This window comes from Pseudophryne corroboree, chromosome 9 (assembly GCF_028390025.1).
Source record: "Pseudophryne corroboree isolate aPseCor3 chromosome 9, aPseCor3.hap2, whole genome shotgun sequence".
NCBI lineage: Eukaryota > Metazoa > Chordata > Amphibia > Anura > Myobatrachidae > Pseudophryne > Pseudophryne corroboree.
In genome coordinates, this window is record NC_086452.1 from 393652076 (window position 1) to 393669897 (window position 17822).

Consider the following 17822-nt stretch of genomic DNA (forward strand, 5'->3'; position numbering starts at 1 on the left):
CTGGATCTGATCGCCCGCTGTGCGAACACGCACAGCACGATTAGGCCTGAACTTTGCATGTGCCGCAGTGCGTCGGCGCATGGCAGACAGCCGATGGCTGTCTTAGCCCAGCGATCGCCTCTTCCTAATTGACAGGCAGAGGCGGTCGCTGGGCGGGCCGGCGGCCTTTGGCCTCCAATTAGGGGGTGCAGTCCGGGCAACGCAGGTATGCCCGGATCGTTGGGGGGGGGGGGGGGCCGCGGCGGCTGCGCGATGTTGCACGCAGCCGCTGCGGCCCAGTCTGCGTTGAGCTGCGCTGGCCGGGAGCTACTCCACCAGTACAAACACTGCGATGCTTTTGTACTTGTACGACAGGGGTAGGGCCTGACATGTGGGGCGGACTAGCCCTGTGCTGGGCGTCCCCCCACGCATATCAGGGAAGCTGATTGTAGATGTGCTAAATTTAGCACATCTACGATCAGGTCTGAATCACCCCCTAAGTTCTGTCAAATATGTGCTTCTCTGAAATTCCTACTAGCACCCTTGCCCATTCCAGTGGCCATGTGTTGTAGGACCGACACCAAATTCCTGCAGGAGGTAGTGTAAAAATGGCTTCCACACCATGTGTGGTTTTTTTTTTTTTTTTTTTAAACAGGTACATTGTTACCTAGGCTTAATAGCCTTTTTTGCTAAAACTATGCAGATCTACAAGTAACAACAGCCCACTGTCTGGCCTCCCTTGTTGAGGAGATTTGCTAGCTGTTCACTCCCCACCGCCTATAGCAGAGAGCCTAGGTCTTGTAAGACCGCGCTAAAAATCCACCTCTTCCTTCCCCTAAACGGAGCTGACCGTCCGCTGTATAGCGCTGTAAGTGGGTAGCGCAGGCAGACTATGGACCCAAATAGAGCGCCGCTTACATAGACAGGGGCTGGGAGCAGCGGCGCAGGGCACCCAAACAGCGGCGGTTAGCAGGAACTGACCGCTCGCTCACCTAGCAAGGGACTGGAAGCGAGCGCTGGAATGTGATCCCCCCCCCAAACTGAGCGGCAGTTAGCGGGAGCTTACCGCCCGCTCACATAGTGATTGCAGGGCAGCAGTACACAGGAATCCCCCACACACACACACACACACACACACACACACACACACACACACACACTACACAGTGGTGGGCTGGGGACAGCGGTCAGCCTTTTTTCAAGAAAAAATACGGGCACACTGACGCTGACCCCTTATACCTGCTGCTGTGATGCGGAGGCAATGACGAGGCTTCTCAACAAGCACTGTCCTGCTCTTTCAGCCAAGACAGGAATCAGCTTATGCTTGTGAAGGTCTGTGGCGGGGCTTCTTGTGTAAGCGGCGACAAGCCTTTGATGCCTGAAGCAGCACACACAGACCCTGATCCAAGCTTCTTAGTAAGCTGGGAAGGGCTGTGAAGTGTAAAAATAAAAAGTTGTAAGAGAAAGTTCTGGAACAAAGTCCAAAACGTGCTTTCCCTGTGAGGCACAAAAAAACACTGAAGCATCTTGGGAGTATGGAAGGTGTGGAGGGTTACTAATTTAAATATTTAAATGTGCCTATCCCTTCTAACGCCCCGTCCATATCCCAAGAGTACTCCAGTGACCCCTAGTGGATGAAAGAAAGGTATGTTTTGTTCTTTTTGAGAACAAATGCAAATACGTAAACAAACAACAAACAAACCGTGGAGCCAATCATTAGGAGTTTGAAAAATGACAGGAACTGATTGGCTGGTGCGTTTTCACCTTGCACTTATCACTGCTTTATCACTTCTCCAGGCTTAATACATCTGCCCCTGTGAACTAACTTGGGGGGAAGAAAGGGGGTGAGTGAGTCGAGCAGAAAGATGCTTTGGGTGGAACACAACTGACATTGCAAATCTGAAAATGGATTGAGAAGTTAGGTGCTACAGTGGACATGCCATTCAGCCTCTCCCAAAAGAGTCAGAGGGCCCAGACTTTGGAAAAGAGGGGTGGTCTGTCATGGAGGTAGTAAGTGATTTGTTTTTAGCCACCATGGAGAGGGGTGGGGGGATCCAAGTGGATTCTGCTGCCAGAATATGTAAAGTAGGTTTTATGGAATGCTTGGACAGATGTTGAGAGAAGAAAGCAAAAAAATCCATGGGCCTTTAAGAATAGGGACTTCCACCATGGAACTGAGAAGCTTCTGGATCTTATCCCAGAAAGAAGTCCACTATATGGGTATCCGGTCTCTAAGTCGACCACTATTGGTCGACATGCATTAGGTCAACATGGTTTCCAGGTTTTTCACTTTTTTTTTTCTCCATTTTTTTGAACTTTTTCATACTTTACGATCCTCGTGTACTACGATTGGGAACGGTAACCTGTGCCGAGCACAGTGGTAGTGAAGCGAGGCACCTTGCCCGAAGCATGGCGAGCGAAGTGAGCTATTCAAGGGGACACAGTGCACTAATTGGGGTTCCCGGTCACTCTACGAAGATGGCTTATTCTTATTATCATTTAATATTTGTAAACTGCAATCAATATTGATAGGGTGATAGGGTTAATTCTCCCCCGTTCCCCTTCTCCGCTGCCTGGGCGTCACTCTTGACTCCTCCCTCTCCTTTGCACCCTACATCCAAGCTCTGGCGCAATCTTGTCGGTTCCAGCTACGCAACATTGCTCGCATCAGGCCATTTCTCTCCCAAAGTGCAACTAAACTTATCATCCACTCACTGGTCATCTCACGACTCAACTACTGCAATGTTCTCCTCACTGGCCTCACTTGCTCCCACCTCGCTCCCCTCCAATCTGTCCTCAACTCCGCAGCTAGGCTCATCTTCCTCTCCCGCCGCTCTACTTCTGTCACTCCCCTTCGACATAATCTACTTGTTAGCTCTTCAGAGCAGGGCCCTCTTGACACATTTCACTCAGTGACCATCTTTACCTGCTTTTCTGCTGCGGGGTACACTGGGCTCCACAAGGATAGACATAGGGGGTGTAGAGTAGGATCTTGATCCGAGGCACCAACAGGCTCAAAAGCTTTGACTGTTCCCAAGATGCATAGCGCTGCCTCCTCTATAACCCCACCTCCTTGCACAGGAGCTCAGTTTTGTAGTTGGTGCCGCAGATAGCAGGCACATAACAGAGGGGCTGCTCTGGGCAGCCCTAAGAAGAGCTGTTTTAGAAGAAAAGTGAAGACTTCAAGGGCTGCAGCAGTGTGTACATGTCTGGAGACATTCACTGCTGCAGCTCCATCTCTCCCCAGCGGCGCTGTACACTCCCGCGCCCTGGTTGCCGGGTAACTACAGCAGGAGGCTTCGGTTTTCTTTTGGTCAGGCGCACATGACTGGGGCTCTCCGGGATCACGTGGCCGTGCTTTGGGAAGTGGTGAGTGGGTCCCGTTCGCGGGACCCGTGCTGTATCGCGATCCGGCGCGGCCGGTGGCCACTGTGGCAGTACAGGTGATCCCACTAGATCACCAGGGCGTGGTTGCAGGTCAGGTTTTCTCTTAAAACCTTTTTATGTGTAGCCTGCTGTACCAGGTGGTTTTGCCAGCAGAGGGGATAAGGCTTAGACCTGGAGCCTTTACCCCAGCCCCAGGGCGCCATTTCCAGTAAATGTTCCCGCCCTGGAGCTGCATATCTGTCTCTCCCTCACTCCCTGTCAGTGTTTGGGCGCCATTTCTCTCAGCTACACTGTTCCTGGGACTGCTTGGGCAAATCCTCCTTTGTAAAGCCGCCTGGTTGTCAGCGCTGTGACTTTACATGACACTTAAGTTTTCTACCTGTCACTTAGACAGTGTTAGTTAAGAAAGAGTGCATTTAGTCAGGGTTCTCTGGTACAAGTACCCTGTGATATACATCCAGTTCTTACTGTGCAGTGTTATATCTATTGATTACAGAGCTATATATATATATATATATATATATATATATATATATATATATATATATATATATATATATATATATAAGCTGGTCCAGTGCAGTATTATTGTTGGTAATAACCTCTGCATTGTATAACTGTGACTATATGTGTGTGCATTAGCTTGCTGAGTGATTTCCATTTTGTGTCTCTCACCCAACTTGCTATCCCTATATTCTATAACCTGAGGGGACTTGGTGCGTCTAGGATGGTGGTTTCCTCAGCTCGACCTGTCACTACCGTCACGTCTCTAAAAGAGCCTACGGATAAACGTGTGGAGGGTTATCTGAAAGCGATTTACACCCTCACAAAGGCCCACTATTGCAGCAACATGGGCTGCAGAGGCTATTGAAGCATGGGCCCTAGAGTTGGAAGCTGAAATCTCTTCTGACCATGCTAGACAATGCTTGTCATATATTGTCACAGCTTCTCACTATATTAAAGAGGCGGCTTCTGATGCCGGTATTCTAGCAGCCAAGGCCTCTACTACGTCAGTCCTGGCTCACCGGATATTGTGGCTGAGATCCTGGTCTGTGGATCTGGACTCTAGAAAAACCCTGGAGGTACTCCCTTTCAAGGGAGATATTCTGTTTGGGGAGGACTTAAATAAGATAGTGGCTGACTTGGCTACTGCCAAAACTGCCTGTCTGCCAAGTACTGCTCCTTCTGTGTCGAAGGCTAAAGGTACTTCCTTTCGCCCCTTTCGTCCTTCAGGTAAAGCAAAAGGTCAGGCGTACCACAAGCAGGCCCGCATTTCCAAACCTGGTAAGCCAAAGCCCAAAAGAGCCTGGGCTGCCCGTCAGCCAGCTTGCATAAGACTGCCGCATGACGGGGCAGGCCTCCCCCTGGGGGATTCCAGGGTGGGGGGCCGGCTTCTAGGGTATACCCAGGAGTGATTGAAAACCACTTCAGATGCCTGGGTACGTGAAGTCGTCACTCGAGGTTACGCCATAGCCTTCAAAAACTGTCCCCCTCATCGATTTTGACTGACAGACGTCCCTTTGGACCAGACAAAGGCAAAACCTCTACACTCGGCGGTACAGACCCTCCTGGATATAGGAGTGGTGGTACAGGTGCCTCTTGCTCAGAGGGGCCAGGGGTACTATTCTCCGCTGTTTCTAGTCCCGAAACCGAATGGGTCTTCTCGGCCCATTCTCAACCTCAAGGCATTGAACAGGCTTGTGAAAGTTTCCAAGTTCCGTATGGAGACCCTTCGCTCTATAGTTCTGGCCTTGGAACCTGGGGATTATATGGTCTCCCTGGACATACAAGATGATTGCCTGCATATTCCTATAGCAGTACCTGAGGTTTGCGATTGGCAAACTCCATTACCAGTTTCGGGTGTTACCTTTTGGTTTAACTACGGCTCCGCGAGTCTTCACCAAAGTTATGGCGGTGATGACGGTGGTACTCCGCCGTCAAGGGATCAGGATCCTGCCATATCTGGACGACTTGTTGATCCTGGCAAATTCCCCAGAACTTCTCCTACGTCATCTGGATATGACTGTCCGGTTTCTGCAAGCCCACGGGTGGCTCATCAACTGGAAGAAATCCTCCCTGGTTCCTGCTCAGAGCATGGTGCACCTGGGTGCGCTATTGGACACTCACAACCAGCGGTTGTTCTTGTCCCAGGAGAAAGTCCTGAAGCTTCAGGACAGGATTCGTTGCTTCCTTTCTCGTCCGCAAGTGTCGTTACATTCGGCGATGCAGGTGCTGGGCCTCATGGTGTCAGCATTCGACATGGTGGAGTATGCTCAATTCCATTCTCGCCCCCTCCAGAGGCTGATTCTAGCCAAGTGGGACGGCCTGCCTCACCGGGTCAGGTCTCACATGATCTCATTGACTCCGGAGGTCCGTCTGTCGCTGCACTGGTGACTCCAGGACCAACGATTGCGCAGGGGCCGTCCCTTCTGGATATCAGTCTGGGTCCTGTTGACGACAGATGCCAGTCTAAGAGGTTGGGGCGCGGTGCTGGAGCAACACTCCCTTCAGGGCCGGTGGACCAAGGAGGAATCTCTCCTCTCGATCAACAATCTGGAATTGCGGGCGGTCTTCAATTCGTTGAACCTGGCCCAGCATTTAATTCAGAACCATCCTGTTCAAGTAGTCGGACAACGCCACCACAGTGGCTTACATAAATCATCAAGGCGGCACTCGAAGCCGTTTGGCAATGAAGGAAGTCTCACGGATTCTGCAATGGGCGGAACGCCATCTACCAGCCATATCGGCAATATTCATTCCGGGAGTCCTGAATTGGGAAGCGGACTTTCTCAGTCATCAGGACGTACACGCCGGAGAGTGGGGTCTCCATCCAGAAGTGTTTCAACTCGTAGTGGAAAAGTGGGGCCTTCCAGACGTATATCTGATGGCGTCTCGACACAATCACAAGGTTCCGGTCTTCGGAGCAAGGACGAGGGATCCTCAAGCAGCATTCGTGGATGCGCTGGCGGTGCCGTGGAGGATTAGGCGGCCGTACGTGTTCCCTCCGGTGTCACTCCTGCCCAGGGTAATTCGGAAGTTCAAGCAAGAAAGAGGAATTCTGCTTCTCATAGCTCCAGTGTGGCCCAGACGGCACTGGTTCTCAGACCTGCAGGGCCTATCGTCAGAGCGTCCAATTCTACTTCCACAACGCCCAGACCTCCTCGTTCAGGGCCCCTGTGTCTACCAGGACCTAGCCCGGTTGTCTTTGACGGCGTGGCTCTTGAAGCTTCCGTCTTGAGGGCTAAAGGGTTTTCTGAGGCGGTCATTCAAACTATGTTACGGGCCGGTTTCCTGCTCGTATTTACCATAGGGTCTGGCATTCTTACTTTGTTTGGTGCGCATCTAACAATTTTGACGCTTCAAAGTTTAGTACAGCCAAGTTGTTGGCCTTTCTTCAGCAGGGCCTGGACTTAGGCCTGCGTCTGGCCTCCCTCAAGGTTCAAATATCTGCCTTGTCGGTGTGGTTTCAGAGAAAGATTGCGATCTTACCTGATATGCATACCTTTACTCAGGGTGTGTTGCGTATCCAACCTCCCTATGTCCCGCCTGTTGCTCCTTGGGACTTGTCGGTGGTTTTGTCGGCGTTACAAGAGTCTCCGTTTGATCCTCTTGGTTCAGCTGATCTTAAGTGGCTTTCCCTTAAGTGGTGCTTCTGCTGGCTATTGCTTCAGTTAGAAGAGAGTTAGATTTGGGTGCCTTGTCTTGTAGTTCCCCATATCTGATATTTCACCGTGACCGGGCGGTTCTTAGGACTCGTCCCGGTTATTTGCCTAAAGTGGTTTCTTCGTTCCACCTTAATCAGGAGATTGTGGTACCGGCCTTTGTCTCTCCTGATCTGTCTCCCAAAGAGCGGTCTTTGGATGTGTTACGGGCTCTCTGTATCTATGTGAAGAGAACTGCTTCTGTTAGGAAATCGGATTCTCTCTTTATTCTGTTTGGGTTTCACAAACGGGGCTGGCCTGCTCACAAGCAGACTTTCTACTCGGTCTGTTGGACCTTCTTGGGCGGCCCGCCGTGGTGCAAGGCGGCTACGTGATCCTCCGTGAACACGTTCATTAGGTTCTATGCCTTCAATACTGCCTCTTCCCAGGATGCTTCCTTTGGACGCCGGGTTCTTGTGCCCGCTACAGTGCGTCCCCTCCCATAAGGAACTGCTTTAGGACATCCCCTATGTCTATCCTTGTGGAGCCCAGTGTACCCCGCAGCAGAAAACGAGTTTTATGGTAAGAACTTACCTTTGTTAAAACTCTTTCTGCGAGGTACACTGGGCTCCACAAGGCGCCCACCCTGACGCACTTAGCTTCTTTGGGTTGGTATGGCATTAGCTGCTAACACTTCTGTCGTGAGAGTGTGGTGTATGTGGCTACTAACCGTTGTCGTCTTTTCCTGCTACTGCATTGGACTGGTTAACTAAAAACTGAGCTCCTGTGCAGGGAGGCGGGGTTATAGAGGAGGCGGCGCTATGCATCTTGGGAACAGTCAAAGCATTTGAGCCTGTTGGTGCCTCGGATCAACACCCTCTGTCTATCCTTGTGGAGCCCAGTGTACCTCGCAGAAAGAGTTTTAACAAAGGTAAGTTCTTACCATAAAACTCATTTTTCTCCTACTGGTAAAGGCTCCTCTCTCTATGGCCGCCAGCCCCAAGTAGTACAATGATTACTCCCTTGCTACTTACATCTAAGCAGTATTATGTTTTGAGAATTGTCGTGCTCTTTGTTACCGGAACTCTATTTTTGTTATTTATTTACTCTTATGCTAAGTTTTTTTCTCCCTGTACTGTCCTTTGTAAGGCGCTGCAAAACACTTGTGGCGTCCTATAAATAAAATGTAGTAATGATAATAATTTATTATGTGCACTTAACTATTGGAACATGTGCCTATACTTAACACTGATTGACTTTAAATTGACACCATATATACAGGAAGCTCTAAACATTACTCGTCTGAGGAAATGGCCAAGAAATGTGTTAGGGCTACTTAGAGTCTGGATTAAGTCGCCATCTACTAGTGCTGCTACCAGCCACTGGCTTCAGATATACACACAGAGCACCAAACCAACTGTTCTTCACTTTCCGGCGGACAGGTGTCTGCAACTCTGGTCAATTTCACCAGCCACACCAGAGCCTGACCAGTCAAGTGTCAGGGACAGCTTGCGGCTATCTACACTAACTAGCGGGGTGCACAGCCACAGTATGGCAATGGAAGGCAAGACAGATTTGACATTTTACGGTCGGCGTTCTTCTCCCACTCCCTGCTGTTATTGAAATCTGTATCCCTCCCTTTGAAACTTCTTCCCCTGCTGCTCTCTTCCCTGGAGGGCGGTCTCTTCTTTACTTACAATCCTTATCCTGGCAACCATCACAGTTATGGAGTCTGCATTTTACTTTATGCTGGTTGCACTTTTTTAGTATCATCCCCTTTGAATCCTTCCTTTTCTGTATTGCTTTAAACATTACACTATGTGTCCCTTTCCTTCAGTCACCCTCTCCCCCACCCCTGCATCAGCCATGTATCTCAATCTTTGGACAGCTCTCTTCTTTAGTAATGTAGTTATCTGGTTGAGAATCCAAATATTGAAAAGCAGTATGTGGACCCTGGAACATAGGCGTCTTTAGGTTGACCAATATGCATTTCATGTGTGCTGGTAGCACAACTGTAAACATGATCATTTACCACCATGTTTACAATAGTACTGCCGGTACTTAAAATGCCCTACTTATCGATCCCACGATGCCTGCATTCTGGTGTTCACATAGTGCTTGTCAACATCCTACCAACTCTTAGTCTAGGCTCTAGGGAGTTAGGAATGACCATCGTAAGCCATCTCAACATGCCTTGTGATGGCATGTAGCTATTGCAGTGTAACTGTTGAGGGTTATTGGGTGCTCATTGCACAGTTAACGCTGCAAATCTGTGCATGTGCAGCATAGCTGCTGTGCTGCGGACACTGCTTCCGGTTGTCACCAGCTAGACTTTGGTAATACACCAAGGGAAAGGGGCATGTGGTGATTAGCAACATTGCAATCCCGCCATTGAATTGGAAAGCCATTTTCAGCAAGCCAAGAACATTGATGGTTGACAACCATCATCTTACGATGTCCATCCCTAATCCCAATTGATATCCCTACTTGTGCTCTTCTTCTCATGATCTCTCCCAGAACATGATGGTTACTCCCTGGACTTTGTGTCTTCCCATCTTTGTGAAATCTCTAGCAATCTCCTTTTCATTAACCCTACCTTCCCTCCCAGTCCTCAACCTGCAATCAAATTGGTGTGCACACCAACAACGAAATGGCTTTGACACTGTCCTCTTCCCAGCCTCTTATGAACCACTGAATCATCCAATTTCTACCCAGTCCTGCTGCAGTCTTTTTACAACACCAAAAGCTTCTCATCCCTTGATGAAGCTTTCCCTCCTACTACACATCACCTCCGGCAATACAAACTCGTTACCTGGAATTCCATACGGGTTATGGTCATTAGATCGACCACTGAAGATCAACAATGCCATTAGGTCGACATGTACTAGGTCAAAAGGTCAACATGAGTATTTAACTTTTTTTCTTTTTTCTTTTTCTTTTTTCATACTTAACGAACCACGTGGACTACGATTGGAACGGTAATCTGTGCCGAGTGAAGCGGTAGTGGAGAAAGGCACCTTGCCCGAAACATGGCGAGTGAAGCGAGCCATGCGAGGGGACACGGTGCACTAATTTGGGTTCCCCGTCACTTTACGGAGAAAACTACACCAAAAACCTCATGTTGACCTTTTGACCTGTCGACCTACTGTAGTACATGTTGACCTAATGACCATGTCGACCTTCCGTGGTCGGACTAATGACTGTCGACCTAAGTTGTGTCTATCCAACGACCCATACCCTTCCATACTTTCCCATCACCTACAAAGGAGCCAATTGAGGACATCTCACTCACACTGATTTCATCAACTACAAATTCATCCCTGTGTTATTATACCCATCTCTCTTGCGAAGCTTTTCTAATTTATATCCTTATCGTTGTCCTTTCCAAAAGCCCCTGTTCTTTGCCAGTCAACTCACTTCTCTTCGCTCCCCCAGCACCAGGTGTTCTTCCTTCACTGCTATAACTTTGCAACCTACTTTAAAGGCAATATTTATAAACCTATCCAGCAAGCCCCATCCCTCTCCTACAGTCACATAGCCACCCTCAGCTCTTACTCTCCTGTCATTGATTGCGTGGTCTTCATACTTCTGCCTCAGCCTGTTCCCTTCCACTTCCATTCCCTAATGCTGGCTTGCTTTTGGGAAGAGGATATCATTGGTGTGTATATATATATATATATATATATATATATATATGTACAAATTTACATTTAGAAATTCCAGGTTAGACTTCTCTTTTGAGTACAGAAGAAACCTTATAAATAAAGCTTTGTGTAAGATCAGCAAAGTGTGGACTAAAGCATCTCAACCTATTTGTACTGTGAGGGGAATACATACGCATTACCGGTGGACGGGATGCCTACTGTCATTATCCCGACAGCTGCATACCGCTTAGAGTCCCCTTGCGGGCTCGGTGGCTTGCTGCGCTCGCCACAGGCTCTATTCCCACTCTATGGGTGTCCTGGACACCCACGAGAGGGAATAGCCCTGTTGCGCCGGGATTCCGGCTGTCTGTATCGTCGGATTACGGGATTTCGGCGTTGGTATCCTGAACGCCGGGATCCTGACAACCGTCATTTTAACTGCAACCTCTGTGAAGAACAAAGCACTCAAATTTTTGAAGTCCTTACAGACATTCTGAATTTTCTCCTAAACGCAAGGACCAACATGTCCTTTATATAAAACTGTTCCAAATCAGAAAGTAATTACAAGCTGTTTTAGTGAATAGTTGACAAGCAACAAACTTAATGGGCTCATCAACCCAAAATATGATATTGTAAAATCAGGCATTGTGGATAAGGTGTTTTCTCTGACGTCCTAGTGGATGCTGGGAACTCCGTAAGGACCATGGGGAATAGCGGCTCCGCAGGAGACTGGGCACAAAAGAAAAGCTTTAGGACTACCTGGTGTGCACTGGCTCCTCCCCCTATGACCCTCCTCCAAGCCTCAGTTAGATTTTTGTGCCCGACCGAGCTGGGTGCAATCTAGGGGGCTCTCCTGAGCTTCTTAGGAAAAGTTAGTTTTAGGTTTTTTATTTTCAGTGAGACCTGCTGGCAACAGGCTCACTGCATCGAGGGACTAAGGGGAGAAGAAGCGAACCTGCCTGCTTGCAGCCAGCTTGGGCTTCTTAGGCTACTGGACACCATTAGCTCCAGAGGGACCGAACATAGGCCCAGCCTCGGAGTCCGGTCCCAGAGCCGCGCCGCCGGCCCCCTTACAGAGCCAGAAGCAAGAAGAAGTCCGGAAAATCGGCGGCAGAAGACATCAGTCTTCACCAAGGTAGCGCACAGCACTGCAGCTGTGCGCCATTGCTCCTCATGCACACCACACGCTCCGGTCACTGATGGGTGCAGGGCGCTGGGGGGGGGCGCCCTGAGCAGCAATATAAACACCTTGGCTGGCTAAAATACATCACATATAACCCCCAGGGCTATATGGATGTATATTAACCCCTGCCAGATTCCAGAAGGAGTTAAGAGCCATTTACAATGCTCTAAGCCAAGCAAGACCTCTGCTTCAAGGTCAGCCGGTGCTGATCCAGTCGGACAACATCACGGCAGTCGCCCACGTAAACAGACAGGGCGGCACAAGAAGCAGGAGGGCAATGGCAGAAGCTGCAAGGATTCTTCGCTGGGCGGAAAATCATGTGATAGCACTGTCAGCAGTGTTCATTCCGGGAGTGGACAACTGGGAAGCAGACTTCTTCAGCAGGCACGACCTCCACCCGGGAGAGTGGGGACTTCACCCAGAAGTCTTCTACATGATTGTAAACCGTTGGGAAAAACCAAAGGTGGACATGATAGCGTCCCGCCTCAACAAAAAACTGGACAGGTATTGCGCCAGGTCAAGGGACCCTCAAGCAATAGCTGTGGACGCTCTGGTAACACCGTGGGTGTACCAGTCAGTGTATGTGTTCCCTCCTCTGCCTCTCATACCCAAGGTGCTGAGAATTATACGGCAGGGAGGAGTAAGAACTATTCTCTTGGCTCCGGATTGGCCAAGAAGGACTTGGTACCCAGAACTTCAAGAAATGCTCACAGAGGACCCGTGGCCTCTACCTCTGAGAAGGGACCTGCTCCAGCAGGGACCCTGTCTGTTCCAAGACTTACCGCGGCTGCGTTTGACGGCATGGCGGTTGAACGCCGGATCCTAAAGGAAAAAGGCATTCCAGACGAAGTCATCCCTACTTTGATAAAAGCCAGAAAGGATGTAACCGCAAAGCATTATCACCGCATCTGGCGGAAATATGTTGCGTGGTGCGAGGCCAAAAAGGCCCCGACGGAGGAATTTCAACTGGGTCGATTCCTGCATTTCCTGCAAGCAGGAGTGTCTATGGGCCTAAAATTAGGATCCATTAAGGTCCAGATTTCGGCCCTGTCGATTTTCTTTCAGAGAGAACTGGCTTCAGTGCCTGAAGTCCAGACGTTTGTTAAGGGAGTGCTACATATACAGCCTCCTTTTGTGCCTCCAGTGGCACCCTGGGATCTGAATGTTGTTTTGGGTTTCCTAAAATCACATTGGTTTGAACCACTTAACACTGTGGACTTAAAATATCTCACATGGAAAGTGGTCATGCTGTTGGCCCTGGCTTCAGCCAGGCGTGTGTCAGAATTGGCGGCTTTATCCTGTAAAAGCCCTTACCTGATTTTTCATACGGACAGGGCAGAATTGAGGACTCGTCCTCAATTTCTCCCAAAGGTGGTTTCAGCGTTTCATCTGAACCAGCCTATTGTGGTACCTGCGGCTACTAAGGACTTGGAGGACTCCAAGTTGCTGGACGTTGTCAGGGCCCTGAAAATATATGTTTCCAGGACGGCTGGAGTCAGAAAATCTGACTCGCTATTTATCCTGTACGCACCCAACAAGCTGGGTGCTCCTGCTTCTAAGCAGACTATTGCTCGCTGGATTTGTAGTACAATTCAGCTTGCGCATTCTGTGGCAGGCCTGCCACAGCCAAAATCTGTAAAAGCCCACTCCACAAGGAAGGTGGGCTCATCTTGGGCGGCTGCCCGAGGGGTCTCGGCTTTACAACTTTGCCGAGCTGCTACTTGGTCAGGGTCAAATACTTTTGTGAAATTTTACAAATTTGACACTCTGGCTGAGGAGGACCTGGAGTTTTCTCACTCGGTGCTGCAGAGTCATCCGCACTCTCCCGCCCGTTTGGGAGCTTTGGTATAATCCCCATGGTCCTTACGGAGTTCCCAGCATCCACTAGGACGTCAGAGAAAATAAGAATTTACTTACCGATAATTCTATTTCTCGTAGTCCGTAGTGGATGCTGGGCGCCCATCCCAAGTGCGGATTATCTGCAATACTTGTACATAGTTATTGTTAACAAATCGGGTTATTGTTGTTGTGAGCCATCTATCCAGAGGCTCCTCTGTTATCATGCTGTTAACTGGGTTCATATCACAAGTTGTACGGTGTGATTGGTGTGGCTGGTATGAGTCTTACCCGGGATTCCAAATTCTTCCTTATTGTGTACGCTCGTCCGGGCACAGTATCCTAACTGAGGCTTGGAGGAGGGTCATAGGGGGAGGAGCCAGTGCACACCAGGTAGTCCTAAAGCTTTTCTTTTGTGCCCAGTCTCCTGCGGAGCCGCTATTCCCCATGGTCCTTACGGAGTTCCCAGCATCCACTACGGACTACGAGAAATAGAATTATCGGTAAGCAAATTCTTATTTAAACTTATTGGCCTGGTGCAAATTAAAGAACCCCTGAATGTCATCCCAGAGGGAGTAATGAGAACTCGCCAACAAAAGGAAAAATCAATCAACAGTTACAGCCTTGTGGGTTAATTGCACAACTGTAGAATAATTGCCCATACCATTGATGGATTCTTTTAAGTTCACCCCAAGCAAGCTGGGTGTGATCCGAAATACCGGTGGATTGGATACTGGCATCCTGATGCTTCTTTCCCCCGCCAGCCTAACCCTAACTCTCCTGGTGGTGGCTAAACCTTAACCTCCCCCTTAACCCTAACCCTCCCCAGGGGTGCCTAAACCTAACCTCCCCCCCCCCCCCCCCCCCCCCCCCCCGGCTAAAATCTAGGAGACCCCAGCATACTTACTTTCTGGATGTCGGCGGTCAGGATTACGGCGTTTGTTTTCCAAGTGATGACGGAGTTCCAGCACTGGGATTTTGGCTACGTGTTGGAATTCCGGCGCCGGTATTTCCACCACCGGCATCCCAGCAAGCCTAGAAGTCCCAGGCCACATCCTCCACACGGAGCGCTAATGGGTAAATGCATGAACGGGCGCTATGGAGGAGAAGCAGTATCAGCGCACGTTATGTGCTCTATATCGCTTCTCCCCCATGTATGATGGCTGTGGGTACAGTGAAACTGCAGGCACAATGACGGGCGCTACGTACCCCTGTCCATATCGGCGCTGCTATCTAAAAGAAACCTGCAGCTGTCTATTTCAACAGCTGCAAGTGATGATGCCCATTCACCACAGCAGGAACAGAGCTGTTCCCTGCCTGTGGTGGGTGCCGGCTCCGGACTGCGCTGGGGATCTCGTGTGAGGAGCCAGCCGGGAAGGAGACGCAGCACGTGAGCTCTGAGCTGATGCGCTGTGTGCTCGGGGGACATCGCCGGAGGGGGGGGGGAGAGCGCTTCGGCAGACAAAATGTTAATATATCTTGTTGATGTACCTTCCTGCTTCGTCTCGGTAATGAGATGAAGCAGGAAGTGTTATAGCAGCACGATCCTTGGCACTATAATACATTTACCTATCAATAACTTAATTGCCATAAGGACAACGATTGCATTATTGGGTATCGACAAATAAAAAAATGAAATCAATTACTGTATAGAGTTCATTCAAAAATGTATATATAGATGTATTTCTCAAATTTTAGTATCAATTGAGAACAAAACGCATCTTCTTTTAGGTACTGATCAAGAATCACGAAAAATATTCAGCTCTGATCATGCCAGTGACCCATTACTGAATCCTAATATTGTCAGAAATAAGGACCGACAGCAAGCGATACTCAGAGGATTATCAGAATTACGGAAGGTTTGTTATCTACTTTTAGTAATGATAGTTATAACCTTGTTTGAACCTACTGTAGATTTTAGCATTTGAACCATCCTATAATAGGTGAATATGAGAATGCTATTCACATGATTAAATATAGTTGACAACAGAATGTGCATTAAAAGATATTTCTTACAAAGTTTAAGCTTTAACTTGAGTAACGATAATTATTTACCCTTATTTGACACACCTATCTTCCCCCCCCCCCCCCCCCCCTTCTCCAATTTGAGACACGAGTTGTTCGTAGCTTATTTACTTTTATTTTATTTATTTTAACATTTGTAAAATCACTCTTCACTTTCACATATCAAGTGCATTCCTTTTCAGGGCTTGCTACAGAAACAAAGGGAACTTGAGACCGGTTTAATGCCAGACATTTGAGGAGGTGGAATATACATGGCCAGTTATGTGTGGTCATTTCTGAACTGTGCTTGGGAGTATCTGTATTAGGTTAATAATATGCACTGTAATGTGAATTTCTGTGTTTGCTGCTGTTTACTGTGTATTTATTAGACTTCTTATGAGCGTGTCAATTTTGTAGAATTTGTTTTTGATAAATAAATATTTTTATAAGTATACCCTTTGCTCGACCCTGTGTTGCACTTATTTTGCCACATTCTAACATAATTAGCAGTCCTTTTGTTTTTGCATTATCCACACAAGGAGCGTTATGGTAGACTTACCATGGTTAACTCTTTCTGCGAGGTACACTGGGTTTCACAGGAAATCAATTGGGGTGTAGAGTGGATCTTTAGGCTGTCCCAGGATGCACTGGGGCCTCCTCTGTAACCACGCCTCCAAGCACTGTGAGCTCAGTTTAGTTAACCAGTCCAATGTAGGAGCAGGTAAGAGAGAAGGCAGATGTTAGTCACATAGAACCACATTCCCACAACAGGAGAAGGGACCAGCGGCTAATGTCATACAAACCCATAGAAGCTAGGTGTGTCAGGGTGGGTGGCCTATGGAACCCAGTGTACTTCGCAGAAAGAGAGTTAACCATGGTAAGTCTACCATAACTCTCCTTTTCTGCAGCAGGGTACACTGTGCTCCACAGGAAATATATTGGGAATGTCCTAAAGCAGTTCCTCAAGGGAGGGGACGCGCCTTTGCGGGTAAGAAAACCCGGCGTCCAAAGGAAGCATCCTGGGAGGCGGAAGTATCAAAGGCATAGAACCCTTTGAACGTGTTCACTGAGGACCATGTAGCCGCCTTGCACAATTGTTCTGCGGATGCGCCACGGCGGGCCGCCCAAGAAGGACCATCAGATAGTGTAGAATGGGCTTTAACAGCAGCAGGAGCTGGGAGTCCAGCCTGCGCATAAGCTTGTGCAATCACCATTCTAAGCCATCTGGCCAAAGTTTGCTTATTCGCAGGCAAGCCACGTTTGTGGAAACCAAACAGTACAAAAAGAGAGTATCTGACCTTCTGACAGAGGCAGTCCTCTCCACATATATACAGAGAGCCCTTACCACATCCAAAGACCGCTCTTTGGGGGACAAGTCAGAAGAGATAAAGGTTGGAACCACAATCTCTTGGTTAAGGTAAAAAGATGACACCACTTTATGTAAGTAACCTGGACGAGTACTCAGAATTGCCCGGTCACGATGGAATATTATAAAGGGTGGACGACAGGACAAAGCGCCTAAGTCCGACACCCTTCTAGCAGAGGCAATAGCCAGCAGAAACAGGACTTTGTCTGTGAGCCATTTAAGGTCCACTGACTCAGGAAGTTCAAATGGAAACTCTTGCAGGGCATTCAGGACAACAGACAAATCCCAAGGAGCCACAGGAGGGACATAGGGAGACTGAATCCATAACACACCCTGAGTGAATGTATGAACGTCAGGTATAGACGCAATTTTTCTCTGAAACCACACTGACGAGGCAGATATGTGAACCTTGAGGGAGGCCAGCCGAAGTCCAGGCCTTGTTGCAGGAAAGCCAGGATTCTGGATGTTTTGAATCTGTACGCATCATAGTTCCTATCAGCGCACCAAGTGAAGAATTCCAGACCCTGTAATAGATCCGGGCAGATGCCGTTTGCGGCCTTTCCTCATAGTTTGGATGACCACCTCAGAGAATCCTTTGGCCGTCAGGAGTGATGCTTCAAGAGCCACGCCGTCAAAGCCAGTCTGGCCAGGTATGGATAGAGACAAGGGCCCTGTACGAAGAGGTCGCTCTATCGATTAGACCCTGCAGGTCTGAGAACCAATGCCGTCTGGGCCACGCCGGAGCGACTAGAAGTAGTATTCCTCCTAATTGCTTGAACTTA

At 48.8% G+C, this 17822-nt stretch overlaps 1 protein-coding gene across 1 annotated transcript in view; it reads left to right on the top strand.

The window, feature by feature from the left end:
* Window positions 1–16128, top strand: part of CCDC66 (coiled-coil domain containing 66) — a 134577-nt gene extending 118449 nt beyond the window's left edge. Inside the window, exons 13-14 of the mRNA XM_063941546.1 lie at window positions 15402–15529; window positions 15878–16128. Coding sequence (XP_063797616.1) covers window positions 15402–15529; window positions 15878–15931 — 182 coding nt within the window. The 3' untranslated portion in view covers window positions 15932–16128. The remainder of the gene's footprint in view (window positions 1–15401; window positions 15530–15877) is intronic.
* The last annotated feature ends 1694 nt before the right edge of the window (window positions 16129–17822 follow it).